Below are 20,089 nucleotides of genomic sequence, written 5' to 3' on the forward strand. Positions count from 1 at the left end.
AACCAATGAAAGACTTTACTTATTTATTGTTGTTTTTAGTACTGGGATACTTTGCCACTGAGCCATACCCCCAGCCCTTTTTTAAAATGTTGTTGGTTTTTTTTTTTTTTTTTTTTGGGTGCTAGGAATCGAACCCAGGGCCTTGTGCTTACAAGGCAAGCACCCTACCAACTGAGCTATCTCCCCAGCCCCATAAAATGTTGTATTTTTTTTTTTTTTTTTTTTTTTTTTTTGCAGTACTGGGGATCGAACTCAGGGCTTTGTGCTTGTGAGGCGAGCACTCTACCAGCTGAGCTGTCTCCCCAGCCCAAAATATTGTATTTTGAGACAGGGTATCACTAAGTTGCTTAGAGCCTGGCTAAATTGCTGAGGTTGGTCTCGAACTTGCAATCCTCCTGCCTCAGCCTCCTGAGTTGTTGCAATTATAGGCTTGTGCCATTGTACCCAGCAATGAGAGACTTTATAAAGCCACAAATATATTCCATTGCCTCAGTGTGTGAAAAAGGCTAAAAGGAATTTTAAAATTAATTTTAGAGGTATTTTTTCACTCTTATCTATACCCTAAAATAGAATTCTGATTCTAATATCCTTTTGTATTGAAAAATGGATCATTGAAGATTTCAATATCATATATCTTGAATAACTGACTTAAACTAAACATGTATTATTCTACTTAATATATAATAAGATAAAACTCAATTGGAAGCTGTTCCCATGAGTATGTGAGTAGGTGCACACATGTATGCAGATATACATACATTTTTTTGAAAAGCAGGTTGATTTTTAAAATTTTTGTTCTTCCATCATAACTCTGTTGAAATAGCACTGTAAATTATGTTCACTTAACTCAAAGACAAAAATGCCAGCCTCCAATGCACTTTGAACAAACCCAGATTTAGTTTTTCTATTACATATGCTGCTGATTTTCAAGCGTAAAGAAATATCACAATTAGGTACATTCTTTCCTGTATTCTGTTTATTTTTATGGATAGTATTAAGCTATTAATAGACCCTCAAAGTGGAACAGAAATTTAAATAAATCATTCTTTTTTGTTATGGCTCAGCTATCAATGTATCTATTTCCATAGGATTGAAACAAATTGGGCCATGACAAACTAAAATAGAACATTCCTCTACAAATCTGTTTCAGCATGGACAGAACAAATGCGCTTAAATTCCATTAGTGAAATTCTTTACTTTTTCCTTTTCTCTGTTTTGGTCCTGATTAATAATGCTTGCACAGGTACTAAAATCCCAAATTATTCTTCCTTCTTCTTTCTTCCCATTTCATAATTCTCTGTTGAGAATATTTAGGAAACTTTCCTTTAACAAGTTTAGCCTATATTTGAAGCCTAGTGGCTTAAAATCATGTGGTTCAAATAATGTACAAGGAAGCTTCTAGAACATAAGTAATGTAACTCTTCATAAGAGTTAAGGGTAAATTTTCCTAACCTACAACAACAGGGGTGCTACCAAATGCAGGAGAGCCTTGTGTCTCTTTCTCTATAAATATGTCAGAACCAAACCCTTAATGAGTCTCAGACACCATTTCAATAACAACCGCCAAACAACCAAGACAAAACAAGGTCTATAAAACCACTTCCTTCCAAACCCGAACTACCTTCATTTTATATCCTTCAAAGACTTCCCAGTTACCCTGGCTTTTAGTATGATACCCTTGTCAAGCTGGCTTCCTTCCTCCACTTTTATTCACAAATGTGATCTTAATTAGGAGATGAAATTACTTCCATATGGAAACCATGTGGCTTTAAAACATCTTCCCAAGAAAAAGAGCATGCTGCATTGCTATATGTGAGCGTGGCAAAGGGAATATCTTTAATTTTGCCTCTTCTCCTTTCACAGATAACTGCTGCCCATTTATTCCAGAGTGCTACTGCTTCTGTCACCAGGCTGTCCTTCCTAGAAACAAGTGACAACAATTTAATGTCCATGTCAGAGCTGTAATAAATGCTTTCACATTTCTTTGGGGGATCTGTTTCACAAACTATAATTTAGTGACTTTTCAAGAAATGCACTCAAACTCTCGATCTAAGAGATTTTGCTAAACAAATTAAGTATTTATACTAAGGAGTGCCGCTCCCCAATATGAAGAAAGAAACAGTGTTTCTACCTGTTCCTACACCTTTACCCTCCAGCAGGTCCATCCTTCTAATGATGGGAGTTTTGTTTTATGGGTTTTTTGTGTGTGTCATTGCTAACTTGGGACCAATATTATTGCATGTAAATCTCTGACCACATTTCTGATTTTTTCCTTTATGGTAAAATTATGAGTCTAAAGGTCTAGACAATGTAGCCCAAAGCAAATTGGTCTACGTAATCATCTGTTTAAACAGCAATTTTATTGAAAATGTCTACTGCTAGCCACTCCTTTTTCTAGTCTTGGTAATTTCGCTATACCACAGGGCAGTTTTCAACTCCTTCAATCAATTTGGGTTTTTTCCCCATCTAATCACCTACCGTTAGAAGATTAACACATTCAATAAAGTCCCTATTGTTGCACATTTAGATTTTTTTTCCTTGTCACAAACATAGAAGGGAAGAACTAATTGATAAAAAGGAAAAAAAAAAAAAAAAAAGGAAAAATATATGAAAATCTTTAAAACATGGAAAAGAAGAAAAATAATTTAACCTGAAGAAAAGTTTACAGGTACCATCTTCATACTACAAATAACAATATTGTGACAATCTGTATCTAGTAGTATGCTTTTTAAGAAATCATCATTTTGATCATTTTTTATACTAACTGACTGACTTTTATCCTAATGGTTTTTGGTCAAGTCACTTGGTGAGTACCTGTAAAAAGTACCCATCTCATCAAAATGTTGATCCACTTATTTTTTTGTTTGTTTTGTTTTGTTTTTGTTTTTTTGTGGTGCTGGGGATCGAACCCAGGGCCTCGTGCTTGCAAGGCAAGCACTTTACCGACTGAGCTATCTCCCCAGGCCTATTATTTTTAATCTTAATTTAAAAAGCAGAAATTGGGGTTTCCTTACTCTTTAAATTTGACTATTGGTTTAGATGTATTATTACTCTTAATTTAACAAACAGTATTATTAGTATAAGAATAACAATAGCTAAACATATTGAGGACTTAGTAAGTACTAAGCACTGTTCTATGGGCCTCATGTATATTAATTAGGCTGCTTATACTTCCCTTTTACTAAACTGTTATGTACATACACGAATAGGACACAATGAAACTCACTATTCTGTATAATTTATATGCACCAATAAAAAACTATCTGCTCATTAACCTATTTAACTTTTCATTCATTTATTAATTCTCTAAGTCAAAAGATTAAGAACCTATAATCGTTTTTATCACTGTTAAGTTTCTACATACACTTGTGTCTATTTCAGGTAGATTCTTTTCTACCAGTTACAAAGAGAGCCTCAATGGAGAAAACCGGATGTCCACTTTACCAACTAACTCAGGAGCCCCAACTGATAGAAGAATATCTACTGTATAAGGAGTTCATGGCAACATCTAGCTCCTCTCCCATGGCCTCCCCTTCTCCTCACTTTCCTTCTACCAACTTTACACCTTCATGGTCTGTTGGGTTTTGTGTTAGGGACAAAATACTTCAGCGCTGACCTATTCTCTCCACCACATACATAGTCAAGAAATTCACTACCACATTCCCATAGCCCCTGGGAAACTACACCTTCCCTTTTCTCTTGAAGATTTTAAGACTGGGAGAAACAAAAAGTAGATTTACCACCTAATTTAAAGCAAACTTCCAACCCTCCTTGTTTAGAATAAGCTAATGCTCTTCAACGAAATGATGTTTTCTGTCCTCAATCCAAAGCACTCTGATTTCTGAATTCTTGATTATTTTAAACAATTCTGATAAGGAGTGGAAGAGATTAGTTTCCATCCTCAGTGCCAAAGGTACTGTGGGAAGAATTAAAACCCGTAATCATATTTTGACATATACATGAAGTGTTACACAAAGAGAAGACAAGGAACTTTGGGGCAAAATGCCAAGCCTCTGTGCAGAGTGGGAGTTAGAGAGGACCAGAAAACATTTTGAACTTCTATCAACCGTAAAGGATTGTGGACAGTGTTGAGCATCAAGCTGTCCAGTTGGCCAAGAATTTTGAACGGAGCTGAATTATCCTCAGTCTAGTCTCCACTGTATCATTTTATCAAGCAGCCCTATAACACTCCACTCCCTCTCCTTCTCCCTCTCATCTTTTATTTATGGGACGGGTAGAGAGAAGAGAGGGACTAAAAGGAAAGAGAACAAGGATGCTAACAGGAAATTAGGCCAAAGCCATGTTAATTGTGAAACTGGACTTTGATTTTTTTTCACCCTTTGAGTCAGCATCCTTGCCCAAAGTTACAGATGTTCTAATTTCTTGGAAAATTAAAACCAGAGAAAGCAAAAAGATCCATCACTTTTATAAATAATCTACCCATAACCTTATAAAGGTAACAGTAAAATGAAACCACAAATGGCCTCTAAATATGCCAGCAAGGAGCCTTCCTATTCCTTAGCTCCAATCCATGGGTAATGTGTTCCAAGACTGAGTCAGCAAATCTATTTACTGATGCTAGAATATTCTTCACAAGGTTTTGCAATATTTTGAATCTCTATTAGCCACATTTGTTATTTGCTACGATTTTTTTTAAGAGTTCTTGCAAGAAAGTGCATCAAGATGTAACATGACAAACTGTTAGGCAAAGACAAAATTGCATAGAACTCTGGGAACTGATAACTTTGTATGGATAGGATCCTTCAACTTAATGATAAAGGGGGAATGTACATGGTACAAGACTTTCCTAAGTGATCATTTGTGGGGCATTCTGAAACAGACAGAATTTCTGCTTAAACAGACATATGTCTAAAGATATCCTTTTGACATAGAAAGAGAAAGGGGTGTTCATTTTGAAGCTTCCTTCCATAAAAATGAGCTAAGGCATTCTCAAACAGGAGATTTATGCAGAAGGGTTGAATGATAAGGAAAGGGTAATGTTTCAATAAAATGGGGCAAAATTCAAGAAACCTGTCTTTGGGTCTAGTCTCCTTCTGTAATGAACTATGTGACACTGGGGAAAACTTTTTGCCTGGTTGAACTGCAGCTTTGTGATCTACGAAGCAGCCAAGTAGGAGAGTTGATCTCTCAAGTCTATTGTGGCTGCCTGACATTCTGATTCAAATGGAGGAGTCCAAAGAAAATGGAGGAGTAGGTATTGGTTGGCTTAGAGAAGCATCTCACTCTATCAGAATTCCAGACTCTTGCTTCCGTAAGAACTTTGTTCAGGTCCTAATACCCCATTACAGCAATAGAGAAGCTGAATAAATGTAAAGTCTCCTAACCAACTATTACATACAAGGAGCAGAGATAGTCCCTGTTTATTGGGTAAAAATGACCCCCATATTGCTTGCTTCTCCACAGCAGGCTAAGGCCACTAACCCAAAGCCCATTGATATACCAAATTCAAATTCTCACATATCAAACAGCTTTAAATACATTCCAAATAAACAATTTTAACCATCTGGAATCTATCTACTTCTTATACCCTAAACATCTGCTAACCAAACTGCACTCAACATCTGCTAACCAAAAATAAGACAAACTTTATATCTAAAAAGTACCCCAAACTGCTGCTGTCCTTTGCAGTTGTCTGATCCAAAAGCAACTCACCTTACTGCTAGTGACCTCATCTAGTGACATATCACAACACATAAGTCCCCATCTCTTTCTCCTCTCCCTCAGGATATCTCTTGTCCTATTTCCCTTTCCACTGTCCTGGAAACTCTTCAACTATGAGGGACTCCCCCCTCTCATGCAACCTTATCCAAGGACTGCCTAAATTAATCTTGTGTTACTGCCTCTCATGAAATTGACTCTTCTTTGATTAACCACCAAACCCTCAAACTTACTACACCAATCTGTATAAAATAAAGTATTCAAATAGATCCCAAAGTATCAAATATGGCTTCTTGGGTCTCCAAAAACAAGAGGAAAGGAAGTTTCCAGTTATTCAACATCTCAGAGAAACTGCAGCACTGACCAAATCTGCTGAATAGCTGGGGACCTATAGGAGGAGTCAGTTATCTATTCCCAATTCAGGAGAGGGCTTGTTCAGGAATTCCTGGGCAAGTAAAAAGTGGTCGACTCCTTAGCAAAATTATAGATTGGTCAAGATTTTCCTCTTAGACCTCTCTATCTTTAAAGTTTCCATAGCTAAAGCCTGCTCTTAGCACAAAATCTAATTTACAATGGGTTGCACTGAACTGGTAAGTACCTGGGTGAGCTTGTGGTTAAGAGAGCAAACTCTGGAGCCAGGCGATCTAGTTAGAATCCCAGATCTGTCACTTACTATGTATGTAACCCTGGCAAGTTGCTAATCTCACCTGTTTCCATTCCCTATCTCATTAGGTTGTTCAAGAGAATCTCACTGACTTTTTATATGCCTCCTGAGCGTCTCTTAGCCTCACTAGCTCCTGAGCCCCTGGTGTCCTATGGAGATGCCTGGGTGCCACTGTGGCTGCCATTACCCCTCCTGGCTGACTGCCAAGTTCTGATACAGCCTTAATTACTCCCCTTCCCCCTGCAGCAGAGGAAGCTACAGCCATTCCAGGGCCTGGGTTTGACCTGACTGGCCCACTGAGGCTCTGGATTCTCCCTCCACATCAAGACTTTGATGAAGAATCAAGCTACAAGATGTGCTAAATTGCTTCCTTGTTCTGATTTGATTCCATATTATTATTATTTTCTGAAAGTTAATAAGTCTACGTAAATATAGGCCATTGCTTCTAGCAGCTACACAGTATTTCATCTCATGGGATCTCCATATTTTTCTTATTATCCATCCCCTAAGTGATGAACATCTATCACCGCTGACTGCTTTCTACCACCTGTGTTGCTGGGATGACCACTGTCATCTGTCTGCCTGGTGAAGTTTTAGTGGAACAAATTTCCAGGAGGGAAATTTGGGGGATGCCCCTTAGATGCAGTGTTAGCTTGAGTAATGCCAGCTTGCTTGCCACAAAGAATACAATGACAACTGCCTGCCAGCCATGATGTTGCCATTTCTTCCCATCCTTACCAGCTCTTGACAGTAACCAACTTTCTAATTTCCGCCAATCTGAGGGGTGTCAAGTGGTAGCATAGTATTTGAATTTGTATTTCTCTGCATATTGATGAGAAGATTACTTCTTCATATTCTCATCAGCTTTCTGTAATTGGCTGGAGGATTTTCTTAAGGCCTAGTGCATGGAGTTGCCAGCAACACAAACAATCTGTGTTTATAAGAAGGCAGCAATGTGTCACCTCAGAGAGTAGAGGCAGTATGGACACGTGGTCTTGTTCCCCTAACTATGTTAATGCTCTGCACTGCCCAGCTACTTCAATTTTTCAGCAGATATAACTGCTCTAGAGCCTGGAGGTTTGCTTGTGCAATGAAATTTCATGGAATTGGGGCTGGTGATATAATAAATGTGTCTTCTATTACCTTTTGGGACTTTTTTTCTTTTGGGTACTGGGGATTGAACTCAGGGTTGCTTAACCACTGAGCAACCTCCCCAGCCCTATTTTGTATTTTATTTAGAGACAGGGTCTCACTGAATTGCTAGCGCCTCACTTTTGCTGAGGCTGGTTTTGAACTCTTGATCCTCCTGCCTCAGCCTCCTGAGCCACTGGGATTACAGGTGTGTCCCACCATGCCCATCTTGGAATATTCTTTTTTAAGTGAGAGAAGTGCAAATTGAGGTTGAATGAATTCAAGTTTGGCAGACTTAATGGAGACACATCTAGTGCAGGGGATGCAACCCATCCTATGCTGCTTAGAAAGAGAAAGAAAATCCTTGTTCCACCCAAGCAAAGCAGGATTAAAATTGGGTAAAGATGCTTTGCTTCTGTATTTAGAATACAATTTTAATTTTTTGACTTGATTAATAAAGGCAAGAAACTTTTTTATCCGAACTTTATTTCATTTTAGGCATTTGATAACAGGAGAGGTTTGCATTCAAGCTTGGGATATTTTACTACTGAGATCATTTTTATGCTGCTACTTGGGCTTCTCATATACCCCTCAACATGGCTACAAATAATTTAGCAGGAAAATAGAATAGGGAGTGAATGTACAGCCTAGAATACCAATGTCCCTTGATATAAATATAATGAAAATGCTCTGTATTCACTTCAGATCCTTCAGGGGCTACAACTGAGTCTAGAGAGCAGAAGTTAATTTTGGTGGGAGGAGGTCCACACAAACTTCTCCTCTCCCTCCCTGAGGGGACAGTCACCACTAACTGTCAAATCTAATACAATAATAGAACATGACACTAGGGAATGTTTGGGGGCGCCTCCGGACCCCTCCCTAATGTCCTGATGAGAAAACACTGCCAGATGCTCTCTGCCTTCCTCAGCAATCCCTGAGGGTAGGAAGGGATTGATGAGGGTAATTCAAGGAACTGAGCATGCTCAGCTCAGTTCAGGCCCAGCCCTTCTGGGCTTTTCATGTATCTTTCTTTTTTTTGCCATGAGATAACAAGCATGCCTCTGAAGATGCCTATGATCCTAGAGCTCTTCCTGGAGTGGTTAATGAAGTGGGGGAAACTCACTTTTGGGTATTAGCAAACCCAAAAGGTTTCAGGTACTAGTCATGTGCTCTTAGCCAGATTCAGTCAGTAATAGAGATGATATTTGCACCCCTACCTGGCCACCTTGTCAGTCTACCTCTTAGTCCATTCTGAATTGGAGAGAGGTAGCAAGGAATATCAGCTTTTGGTTGTCTCCTCACCCTCAACTCTCCACAATTGACTTCTACCAAATTCTAGACCCTCTCCAACGTCCTGGTCTGCTTCAGTGCCTCTGGCTGACAGAGTGTCAGTTAAAACCAAAGAAAAAATTTCATGACAGTCACCAGGAACTCTTGCTCAAAACTTCTTTGGGACTGATAAGTAACAGATGGCCTCAAATCAGTGTCTCAACCAAGTCTCAGAAGTTAGTCAGAGACACTGAAAGTCTCCCAAGGCAGACAAAGTCATAGGTGAGTATGGACTCCTGACAAAGACAGCTACCACAGCCAGAAGTGGAGCTGCATGGGAACAGAATCTGATCAGGACTCAATTGGCAGAAACATAATTGGTGTGTATGGCAGGAGAGGGAAAGGCAGGCAATCTACAAGAAACCTGGTGGAGATAAGGTAGAAAGGAACAAAAATCAATGCTGAAGTAACCAAGATGGAGTAGAAAAGTTGCCGGGTTGTTTTTCTTACTCCTTTTAATAGCCCAGTTCTCCCTCTCTTGTGGACCACTTATTTATAATTACAGAATACAGGAGAGCTGGGGATATAGCTCAGTTTGAAGAGTACTTGCCTAGCATGTGCAAGGCCCTGGGTTTAATCCCTAGCACCACCAAAAAATAAATAAATAATAGAAGGTGGGGTGACGAAGCCAAAATTACTTTTGAAACCTAGAGATGAGACAAAAACTAACCCAAGACAGGGGTTTGAAGGTGGCAGGAAAGATGATCCTTGTTGTGGACTTCAAAATGGCTTCCTTTAAAAGGAAGCATTTGAATATCTCCAATTGGAATATTACTCAGTCATAAAGAATGAAATTATGGCATTTGCTGGTAAATGGATGGAACCAGAGACTATCATGCTAAGTGAAATAAGCCAATCCCAAAAAACCAGAGGCCCAATGTTCTCTCTGATATTTGGATGCTAACACATAATAAGAGGAGGGGAGAATAGAAGTTCATTGGATTAGACAACAGGAATGAAGGAAAGGGAGGGGGAATGGGAATAGGAAAGACAGTAGAATGAATCAGACATAACTTTCGCATGTTCATATATGAAGACACGACCAGTGTAACTCCACATTGTGTGCAACCAGAAGAATGGGAAGTTATACTCCATGAATGTATAATACGTCAAAATACATTCTACTGTCATGTATAACTAAAAAGAACAAATAAAAAATTTAATAAATAAAAAAAAATGTCTCCAGTGGGTGTTTATAGTTGGTCCAGGAAAAGAACTATGAATATGATGGTTTCCTTCCATAATGTTAAAAATTATTATCTATATGGAAGCAAAAAGAACAAGGAGGCCTGTAACATTTTCAGAAAAAGAGTCAAGCTATTATTTCTCAATGAACAAGGACAAGCTGGACATTAATCAATTCATATTCTAATCCAAATGTAATATCTACATTCTCCACAGTGAAAGGCTTTAATAGATAGTGACATGACAGCAAATTACCAGATGAGTTTTACATGAACAAGATAACTTTTCTAACCTTTGAGCTTTAAAGAATAAACATTTATTTTAAAGACCTTCTTAGAACATTGGTTTATACAGTTGGACACCGTTTTACACCTCTGTGGAGAAACACCATAACTCATGTTCTCTCCTACACTGGATAGGCTTCCCATTCTTTTCTGGGTCAACTCTCTCCTTTAGATTTAGGCTCACTTTTCTTTAATCTTCAGATTAGGCTGAGCCTTCTAATCTGTCTTCCCATTAACCCACCACACTTACTCTTCTGGGGACTCACCACAATATACTCATGTTACCAGTTGATGGGTCTGTCCTTCTAATCGTGCCCTTCCAGCTTCTTGATTTTTTCATCTTTTCTCCTCATACCTTCACAGATCTTGCTCACCGTTGGCCCTCAGTACACGTGTTTTTGCTCAACTGAACGAATGTCATAACTTCCCAGGATGCCTTCCTGGGAAATCCTTCCAATCTCCCCATGGTGGATGTGGAAGTCCTTCCAGTAATGGTAGGTTCTTTCAGCTTCCTCATCTCCCTTTACTAACCCAAGGGAATAAAAACAATCCCTGGATCTGCAATGGATGATAAAAAGGATTCCCTGTGGTTTTAAGACCGTACCATGTTCCTCTTTTAATAGAGTAGTTACTTCAATGATTTAGAGCCTATTTGAGTTAAAAGTTTAAAATATTTGGCCATACTGGAGTACCTATTCCTATTCTGTAGAATTCTTTCTAAAAATAGATTTATTGAAGTATAATTAACATACCATAAACTTTTAACACTTTAAGTAATTAGAATTATATCAGACACTGAATTTACTTATCATAAGTAGTGTAAGTTTGGTCCGATTATTCAAAAGTTACATGCTCCCAAGGATTTATCCTTTGGTCAAAATAAAGTTCTATGTTTATAGTTATTAACAACATAGATTTATATATGCTGATACCAGTTTTTAAAATACTGACACCAATCTCAGCTTTTTAATACAATATGCTAGAGTCATCTACAGAAAGTTCTTTGATGCTATCCTGTATTTTTTGCTATGCTTAGAAAAAATATGTGCTCCTGAGGAAAGACTAATCATATCCTAAAATTACAAGCCTTGACAGTCACAGGAGTGATTACAACAATATGCTAAAAATGTCCACTCATCTTTTTTAAAGGTGACATCTTGGTTTTTTATGGTTTTCATTAAGCTTTTAGCGTAACTTTCCCTGCAAATTTATAATCCTGATAACTAGCGCCAAGGATGTATGAATGGAACAGAATGTAACTTCTGGCTTAAAAATACACCTATCCATTCTTCATTTACTGGCAGAAGAGGGCTTGTTGACACCATTGGAATGTACTTCCTAGGTGATTGGGTCAATGGGGACATCTTGAAGGAATAAGAACATCTGGCACCCTTTGTGCACACCAAGAATGGTATTTCTGGGGTGAGTAGGCTGCCCTGGGCAAGAGCAACCTTTTGTACAGCTGATTTGAGCAGATCTTGACCGTTGTTTATTTGAACATTCCTAACTGCAAATGAAGTGCCAACTATGGCTGCCTACCACAGCACATTTTCTTTGAAGTTGCTGGGTGCATTTCTTTGGTATTCTCTTATTTACTAAGCAAGACTAACAACCTAATTGTGCCCCGTTTTGCCCTTGTCTGTGGAATGATGCTGACCATATGCTTGAGTCACCTGGCCTGCTCCGGGTAGGTGCCACACAATGAACTGCTCCATGAAATTTGAGATGAGATAGGACTATGCACAACATGCTCGGGCTGGTGGGGGCACCTCTACCTGAACCTCAAATCCCTGCTGTTTAAAACCCTCCAAGAGGAAGGAAGGACTGTATAGAGGGAAAAGAGGAGTGGGAGGGGTGGGGGGGAAGGGAAAAAATAACAGAATGAATGAAACAGCATTACCCTATGTAAATTTATGATTACACAAATGGTATGCCTTTACTCCATGTACAAACAGAGAAACAACATGGATCCCATTTGTTTACAATAAAAAATAAATAAATAAATAAAACCCTCCAAGAGAGGGTGCAGGAATATACATACAAGGTTTGCATAAGCCTTTTATACAAACCATTATAAGACAATCTCTGCCCTCTCTATTTTCTTTCCCTCCCTTCATCTATACAAGCAGATTTAATTCTTCCTCTTCTGGACTACAATGGAATTTTTACATACTGTTACTTTAGGGTTTCCCATGTCACATTATAATTCTGATGTTTGCTGGCTTCTCTCCCCATCCTAAACTATGACCTTTTTTGAGGACAATGGTTGTGTCTTATTCACATCGTATCTCCAATGTACACAAAGCAGGTTCTTAATGACTGAATGAACAGAGATCCCAGAGAAATGGGACAAGTAAACAAAATGAGAAGTGCCAGTCCAAAAATGTCATCAGTTAGGAACACAGGATGCTGGTGTGGATCTAGAGGGAAGTCAACATGCCGATGAGCTAGGCAGCTGGTTTGGACCTTGATGAGCAACCGCAAGCAGATGAAAATGGTGAGCCCCTCAATTCCATTTTCCCACAGTACTTTGCAATATTCTCTCCAATGCTGTTTCCCTCCTTCCCCTAAGTCAAAGGGAGACCAGGAAGCGCTCCACCTCACCCTGGTAGTCCCTTTCCTCTCTCCTCCCCATCAGCCATTGCAGTACACTGAAAATAAAAGCCAATGGAAATGAAATTATCAGAAAGAAACATAAAATTTCATGATGAAAAATCTTGGATTCCTAAAGTGACTGAATCATACTAGGTGTACCTAAACTGCCTCAAAGAGATAATGGACATTCATTTGTATGTGTTCACTTAATATTTAGCATTGAATGTTACACTATTAACTCTTTTATTTGTATCTATCTTTTGGGGGGATAGTGGGTACTGGGGATTAAACTCAGGGGCACTGAGCCGCATCCCCAGCCCTATTTTGTATTTTATTTAGAGACAGGGTCTCACTGAGTTGTTTAGTGCCTGGCTGAGTAGCTGAGGCTGGCTTTGAACTCGAAATCCTCCTGCCTCAGCCTCCTGAGCTGCTGGGATCATAGGTGTGTGCCACTGTGCTCTGCTTGTATATGTCTTCTTACACTGAAAAACCTTGATGATTCCATCACATGTACAAGGCCCTGGATTCAATCCCCAGCACCACTACCAAAAAAAAACAAACAAAAAAAAAAAGAATTTACTTATTTATCTCATAACACACATGAAACTGTTACCAAAATATAATACCAACACCAACAATAAAACTACACATCAAAGTATAAAATTTTTGTGTCATTCTTTTGGTCTTTAGAACCTAACCCACTAAGAAATGTACAGCCAGAGAACGATGTTTAAAAAGCTGAAAATAAATATTTTCCCTGTGTGGTCATGTTGCTGAAATCTTTACACCAATTTTAGATTCTTCATTTGTTTCGGTTTGTTTTTGATTTTAAGATTTGGTTTTTGCCGGCTGGGGAGATAGCTCAGCTGGTAGAGTGCTTGCCTCGCAAGCGCGAGGCCCTGAGTTCGATCCCCAGTACTGCAAAAAAAAAAAAAAGATTTGGTTTTCTTTTTTTTTTTTTCCTTTTCTGGTTAATGTTTTAAATATGTAAACATGCCCATCTTTCAAAATTAAAAATGAAAAGACATTTATTGAATTTATCTATGTTCTCCCACCTGTACCTTGAAGGGAAACTTTGTTAATTATCTACAGATCTATACCCACAGATCTGCTCTTCTATCACAGAGCATTCTGATTTATAAGTAAAATAAATTAACAGAAAGGCCATTGGAAGGAAGGGGTTCTTTCTGAGCAAGGATCATTTTCCTTTGCTTGTTCTGTGAGACAGCTGGAGTCCATTCTCTCAAGTGCCTTCTGTCAGAAGCCCACAGTCTCACTCAATCTCTGCCATTAGAAGAATATCTGTCATAGTTTTCAAGCTGGACCCATGAACTTGTTGGAATACTTTAAAGACAAAAAAAAAAAAAGTGCGTGTACTTGTGCTTCCTGTTTTGAAGACGTAATCATTTTGTTTTAAATGCTACTTTGCAAAATTGTCCTCCTGAGCTTGAAAGAGCAGCTTGTACCAAGAGAACAGAAGCAAGCTTGAGTAGGCAGAGGAGGAATGGGCTTCACTGAGAATGCCCTGAAATAGAGAAATAGGTAGAATGCAAAACTGATCTGAGCAAATTCCAGGAGTTATTTAGCAAAGTCCTTTGGAAACTGATTTTTTAAAAATTTAGTTATCATATAATACAGGAAGATGCAGTCTGCCAATCAGAAAGAAGATTCTTTATAGGCCACATGAACATGTCCCAAAGTTTTGGAAAGGAAGTAAAAACAGCACCCACTTACACAGAGTTTACTCTGTGCCAAACAGAGTACTTGTTCTAACTACTTTACATATATTTATCAATATACTCTTCCTAAAAGCCCTTTGAACTAGGTCACTATAGTCCTCTCCATTTTACAGATTAGAAAACTGAGGCTCAGAAAGCTTAAGTGAGCTCTCCAAAGCAAGTCAGTGGTAGAGTTGGCCTTGAACCCAGGCCATCTGGCTCCATGATTGCCATTCTCTGACCCTGGTGGGGCCGAGGCCTCCTCGGGGCTTGCTTCTGACATAACTAATAGAATTTAGAGCAGCAGGAGGCAAGTCAGAGGCATTTGTTGGGAAAAGAATTGTGTTCCACAGAGAGCTGGCAATGGATATAGCTGATGGGCCGACTGATAAGAACGGTATGGGGTTTGGAGAACTGCATACTCTCATGAAATAAACATGTGATTGTGACCTTCCAGAAGTGACAGAAACTATTCAAACTATCCCATTTTTATCTTTTCTCCCCTCTCAGCCTTCGCATTAGACCAGGCTGTCCTGGCAGAAGCAGAATCTTGCTCAAAACTGCTGATAGCTTTCCAAGGGCCAAATAAATGCTTAGACACGTACAACATAAGAAATGGAGATACATCCCACCTTGCAAATATCAAAGACAGTTTTGTTGTGGGTAAGGCTATAGAATCTTGCACAAAAGCTCCTCACCTTTTCTGTGGATGCAGGAACTTGAAGTCCAGAAAGATTAAATACGATTTGCCAAAAGCCATGGAACCAGACCATTTAACATCTTCCATAGGAGCCTAGTCGAACCTCGTCACAATGGGTAAATTCCTATCCTGGATGCTGTGCCCATTACACATACTCCAAAGGGTGGTTCGCAGCCTACAGGACGGGCACCACCTAAGAGTCTGTTAGAAATGCAGAATCTCAGCCCAGCACAGTGGCACACACCTGTAATCCCAGCAACTCAGGAGGCTGAGGCAGGAGGATCACGAGTTCAAAATCTGTGGCCTCAGCAATTTAGCGAGGCCCTAAGTAACTTAGTGAAACCCTGTCTCTAAATGAAAATAAAAAGGGATGGGGTGTGACTCAGTGGTTAAGCAAAAAAAAAAGCACCACAAAAAAAAAAGCAGAATCTCAGCTACCACTGTAGACCTGCTGTATCAGCATCTGCATTTCATCAAGATTCCCAGGCAATCCATATAAATATTAAAGTCAGAGAAGTACTACAATGGTAACTAAGTCTATGTGTTCCACATTCAAGATATTTTAGTTGCAGGAAGGGGAGGTATTGTTGATTCTGTATGTTATAAATACAGCAATCTCTTGAAAGGTATAGTCTCTGCCTCACCTTGTAATTTAACTTGAAATTATCTTCCTGATGCAAAACAATATTCAGTGTGTTTTTATATTGATCTAGACCTTTTATGTACAAAATTATGTCTCTTATCAGACCCACAGAGAAATGACCAATAGCCCTCAGTGACTCACTGGTGTCCTTTGTTCAAAGCAGGTTAATTATCTTTCCCAAATCACAGTAAATCCCTTTAGCATAGATGGCAAATAAAAATCTCAGCTCAAGTGGGTTAACACAAGGTAATCAGAATAATAATAACACCTACTACTTCTGTGGTGCTTACAATGTGTCCAGCGCTATTCTGAGAGCTTGTTATATAAAAGGACACTTAATCCTTACAGAAATCCTATTTTATGGATGAGAAAACTGATTCACAGAGAAATTAAGTGACTTGCTCAATACTGCACAGCTAGTTCATGGCAGGTATTCTAACTCAGTCTCCAGAGTTCACACAGGTAAGTATTGACCCGTCCTGCTTCTAGAAATCCAAATTAATGCTACTCGAGGTTCCAAGAGGCTCTTATTATTAAAATGCTCTCAAATCAAAGAGAATATAATTTACTTTAGAGGTTCTATTTGACAAAAAGAAACAATAGAGGCCAGCAGCTACCAAGACATTATTTTAAAAAGCTAAAACATTACCTCTGGTCTCTAATTCCTGGTTGCAATTGTAACACCACATGGTCTGCTGCTTGGAAATGCTTTAAAATGTCCTGCCTGTAATTAGAACCGGCTTCAACCTTAAAATTGACTTGTGTTTCTATAAATGAAAAACATTTGTAAAACTCTAAAGATTCATGATATTGCTGGCTTTGCTTATCTGTTAAATCACTGGTCTGATTTTTCTTTTTAGCTGCAGACAGCTCAAGTCTTTTTCTAAATGAAATCTTACAGATATTTCCAATATACGCAACTGGACAGTCCTGTGCTTTGGCTAAAATGGAGGGGAACTACCTGCTTTCCACCATCCACTCCCTGAAAGTTATGTCCCTAGAATCCTAGAAACAATGAAAAATACCACATGGGACAAAGGGAACAGTTTCACATCTGCATTAACTCAGTTCCCCTTAGACCTCTCTGCCTGACACTATTCTCAGTGATGTCCTAACTCCAGGAAGGACTGACTCCAGGAAGGCCTCACAGGATGTTAACTCTCCTCTGCAGACCGGAAGAGAGGAAAGTTTCCACAAGCAGCTGAAAAGGGCACTGTTCAATGCTGGGAAAAACAAAAACGGGTCACAGAAACACAAAGAAAGGTCATTTCCAACTAAGGCAAAGTAAGCAAGAGGCCTATCAGAGGGTAGAGAGCATCAGCTATGCTTAACGGAGAGAGAACATGGATATTTTCTTTCTTCAATTACTTCTGTGTGCACTGGAAATACAAAGCAAAAGACATGGGATAGGCAAAAAACTGAGGTTATAGTGCTAAATAAAGAAAAAATAGTAAATCCCAACCAATAATCATAACCAATCTGTTAACCATGTAATACATCCTATTGAGTAGTAGTTAGTAGCCACCGCCAAGGCATTATCCTCATGGGTACACCTAAAATGTTCAAATTAAAATACTAATGAGTTAGTATTTAAAATAATTTTAAGTGCTGGTGGCCTGCTGGGAGAATGACAAAGTAGTTCCCAAGATCTTCATGCTCTCGTGGCCAGGTGCCATGTGTCCAGACCCTTCACAGATCCCCTCAGATCCTTTTAACCATTTCTGTATCCTCTCCAGCCCCAAAATCTGTGGCCGCAGCCAATGACTAATGGAGGAGGGAGAATGAAAGTCCAACTTCCTTGCCTGGGGTGGGTAAGGACAACTCTGAACCATTTGCATCTTCCACCATCCCCAGCAGGATTAGGTTAAAGTCACCCTCTTCAGGACTTTGCCTGAGATGGCGCCCTTGCTTGGCTTCCTCCCCAACTGTGTCCTGGTTCCTTTTACTATTCCCAGGAGCACTTCCTTTAAAATCACTTGCACAGGAGTCTGCATCTCAGGGTGTGCTTCTGGGAAACCCCACCTAAGACAGCATGCTACCCAGCTCACCATTACCTCAGATTGGCTCGTGTGAGGACATCAGCCTCCCCAGCAAGTGGTTTCAGTGTGCAATCGCACAATGCTTGCCACGGCTCTTTCCTCCCATAAATATGTCCTTAATGTTCAGCCTCAACTGATTTGATGTGAACAAAACGGTGGGGCCCTAAACCTAAATAGTATAAAGTCTCAGTTGAGAAGAATACACAGGACATGTTGTGTATGGGTTAAATAAATGGTCACATTAACTTGTTAAAAAAAAAAAAAAAAAACCTCTGTATACTGCAGAAGTGTGCTTTCCTTACTTACTAAGTAGGTCATAAATAATCTACATAAATCTTTGTGGAACAGAGTTGGTCCTGTTGTTTGTTCCTTTGTTTGTTTCTTAAAGGCAGCAATCTTATAGTCCCAACAAGTTTTAATTTGAAGCATTAAATAGGCACTACAAGTGGAAGGGATTAGGATAAATCTGCATACATATTAAAACGAACCTTGAAAATTGCTTTTCAACCAAATTCTTACATGGCTGTGTTCCCTTGTAATTTGCTTAACTGTATGGGTTTGCACATAGCAAAAAATTTATGGGTTCCCTCAGGTTGTACTTATTCTGATGCCTCTGAAGCAAGTTCATCCCTTGAGACACAAACTATAATGAACCCAGTAAAAGCTGACAATGCAGATGGTGCCAGTCTTATGTCATCTCATCCGTCACATTTCCCAGACACGCAACAGCATGGCTTACCTTTATTCCCAGGGCTTCTCCAGAAATGACAGCAATCGTCACACCATCCTTACTGGGCTTGGGGATCTCTTCACTTTTCAGCTCCTGGTACTGTGGCTCCACCATCTTCTCTGAGCTTCTCAAATTAACCCACAGTTGCAGACCATGGGCTGGCTCCTCAGAGCAAGGCATCTCAGCATGCAGAATGCCCCGGCCTGCGGTCATCCACTGCAAACATCAAACCAAGAAGATAGAGAAGTAGCCCAGCCCCTAACACATTTACAGGTGAGATGATTACAACATCATCTCTAAGTGATGCATCTGACAGGTGTGCTCTCACAGTCCTTGGGCAATTTGAGAAATAATAAACATCAGTGAAAATGGCTGGAGCTCTTTCCAGTTTTCCAAATGCTTCTTCATTTGAAATCAAAGAATCAGAAAGGGAATTCCCGCACATGGAAGAATCCTCTCCAGGATATCCCTGAGTGTTAGGGAAATACAACTTAAATGAAGAAAGCAGTATTGGGCAGGGGGAGAAGTCAACCAGCAAAGCAGTTTCAACACAGGCCTGAACCAATCTGACAAGGAACTCTGGAGTTGAGATGAACCTTTAGGACTATCCCAAGTTGGGACAAGGTGGCCAACCTTGGGAAAGGAGGGATGGAGCAATGAGCCACCAGCAGCCAGTATGCCCAGCACCAGGAATATATATGTGTGGGTCTAAATATATATGTGGAAGCTCTCAGTATCCACTACACCATCGATAACTGACTTGTGACTTTGGTCGCCCAATTCCAATAAAGGAAGAATCACTACTTGGGAGACGTAGTTATTGCCTCCACTGCTGAGCAGTGTTTATTTCTTTATTAAGAGCATATTAGGAGCTAGCTCTAGAAACTAACCTTGGAACCTGGGAGTGAAGGGATGGAGCCTTATGGGTACATTTCCTGCTTGTCTTAGCTTGGGTTCTGCCACAGAAGAACCTGAGACAAGGGCCTATCTGCAGGTAGATTATTTGGAAAGTGATGTAGAAGCATAAGTGAAGAAGATAGGCAGGGCAGAAAGCCAAAGAGCAGTGTTAATGAACAGGTTATATCTGTGGACACCTGGGACTCAATGCCACTGGGGACCATGGAAATACATTTTAGAGTTACTGCATGGAGGAGAGGGGAATCTAGGACATTTTGATTCCCATTTCCATCCCTCAACGACTAAGAGTTCTAATGGGCATGTTATAGTCCTGGCACATCTGGGCTGCCCAGTACATGGGCTGGAGAAAGCCCTCAGGGAGAGTAGCAGCACTGGAGATGGGGTGCTGTGTACATACATAAGAACTGTCCAATGGAATATTACTCTGCCATAAAGAATGATAAAATTATGGCATTTGCAGGCAAATGGATGAAA

At 39.6% G+C, this 20,089-nt stretch overlaps 1 protein-coding gene across 1 annotated transcript in view; it reads right to left on the reverse strand.

The window, feature by feature from the left end:
* Pir (pirin) overlaps window positions 1–20,089 on the reverse strand; it is a 91,506-nt gene that overhangs the window by 40,733 nt on the left and 30,684 nt on the right. Inside the window, exon 5 of the mRNA XM_047535968.1 lies at window positions 18,707–18,913. Within this exon, the coding sequence (XP_047391924.1) occupies window positions 18,707–18,913 (207 nt within the window). The remainder of the gene's footprint in view (window positions 1–18,706; window positions 18,914–20,089) is intronic.

Source organism: Sciurus carolinensis, chromosome X (genome assembly GCF_902686445.1).
Source record: "Sciurus carolinensis chromosome X, mSciCar1.2, whole genome shotgun sequence".
Lineage (NCBI taxonomy): Eukaryota > Metazoa > Chordata > Mammalia > Rodentia > Sciuridae > Sciurus > Sciurus carolinensis.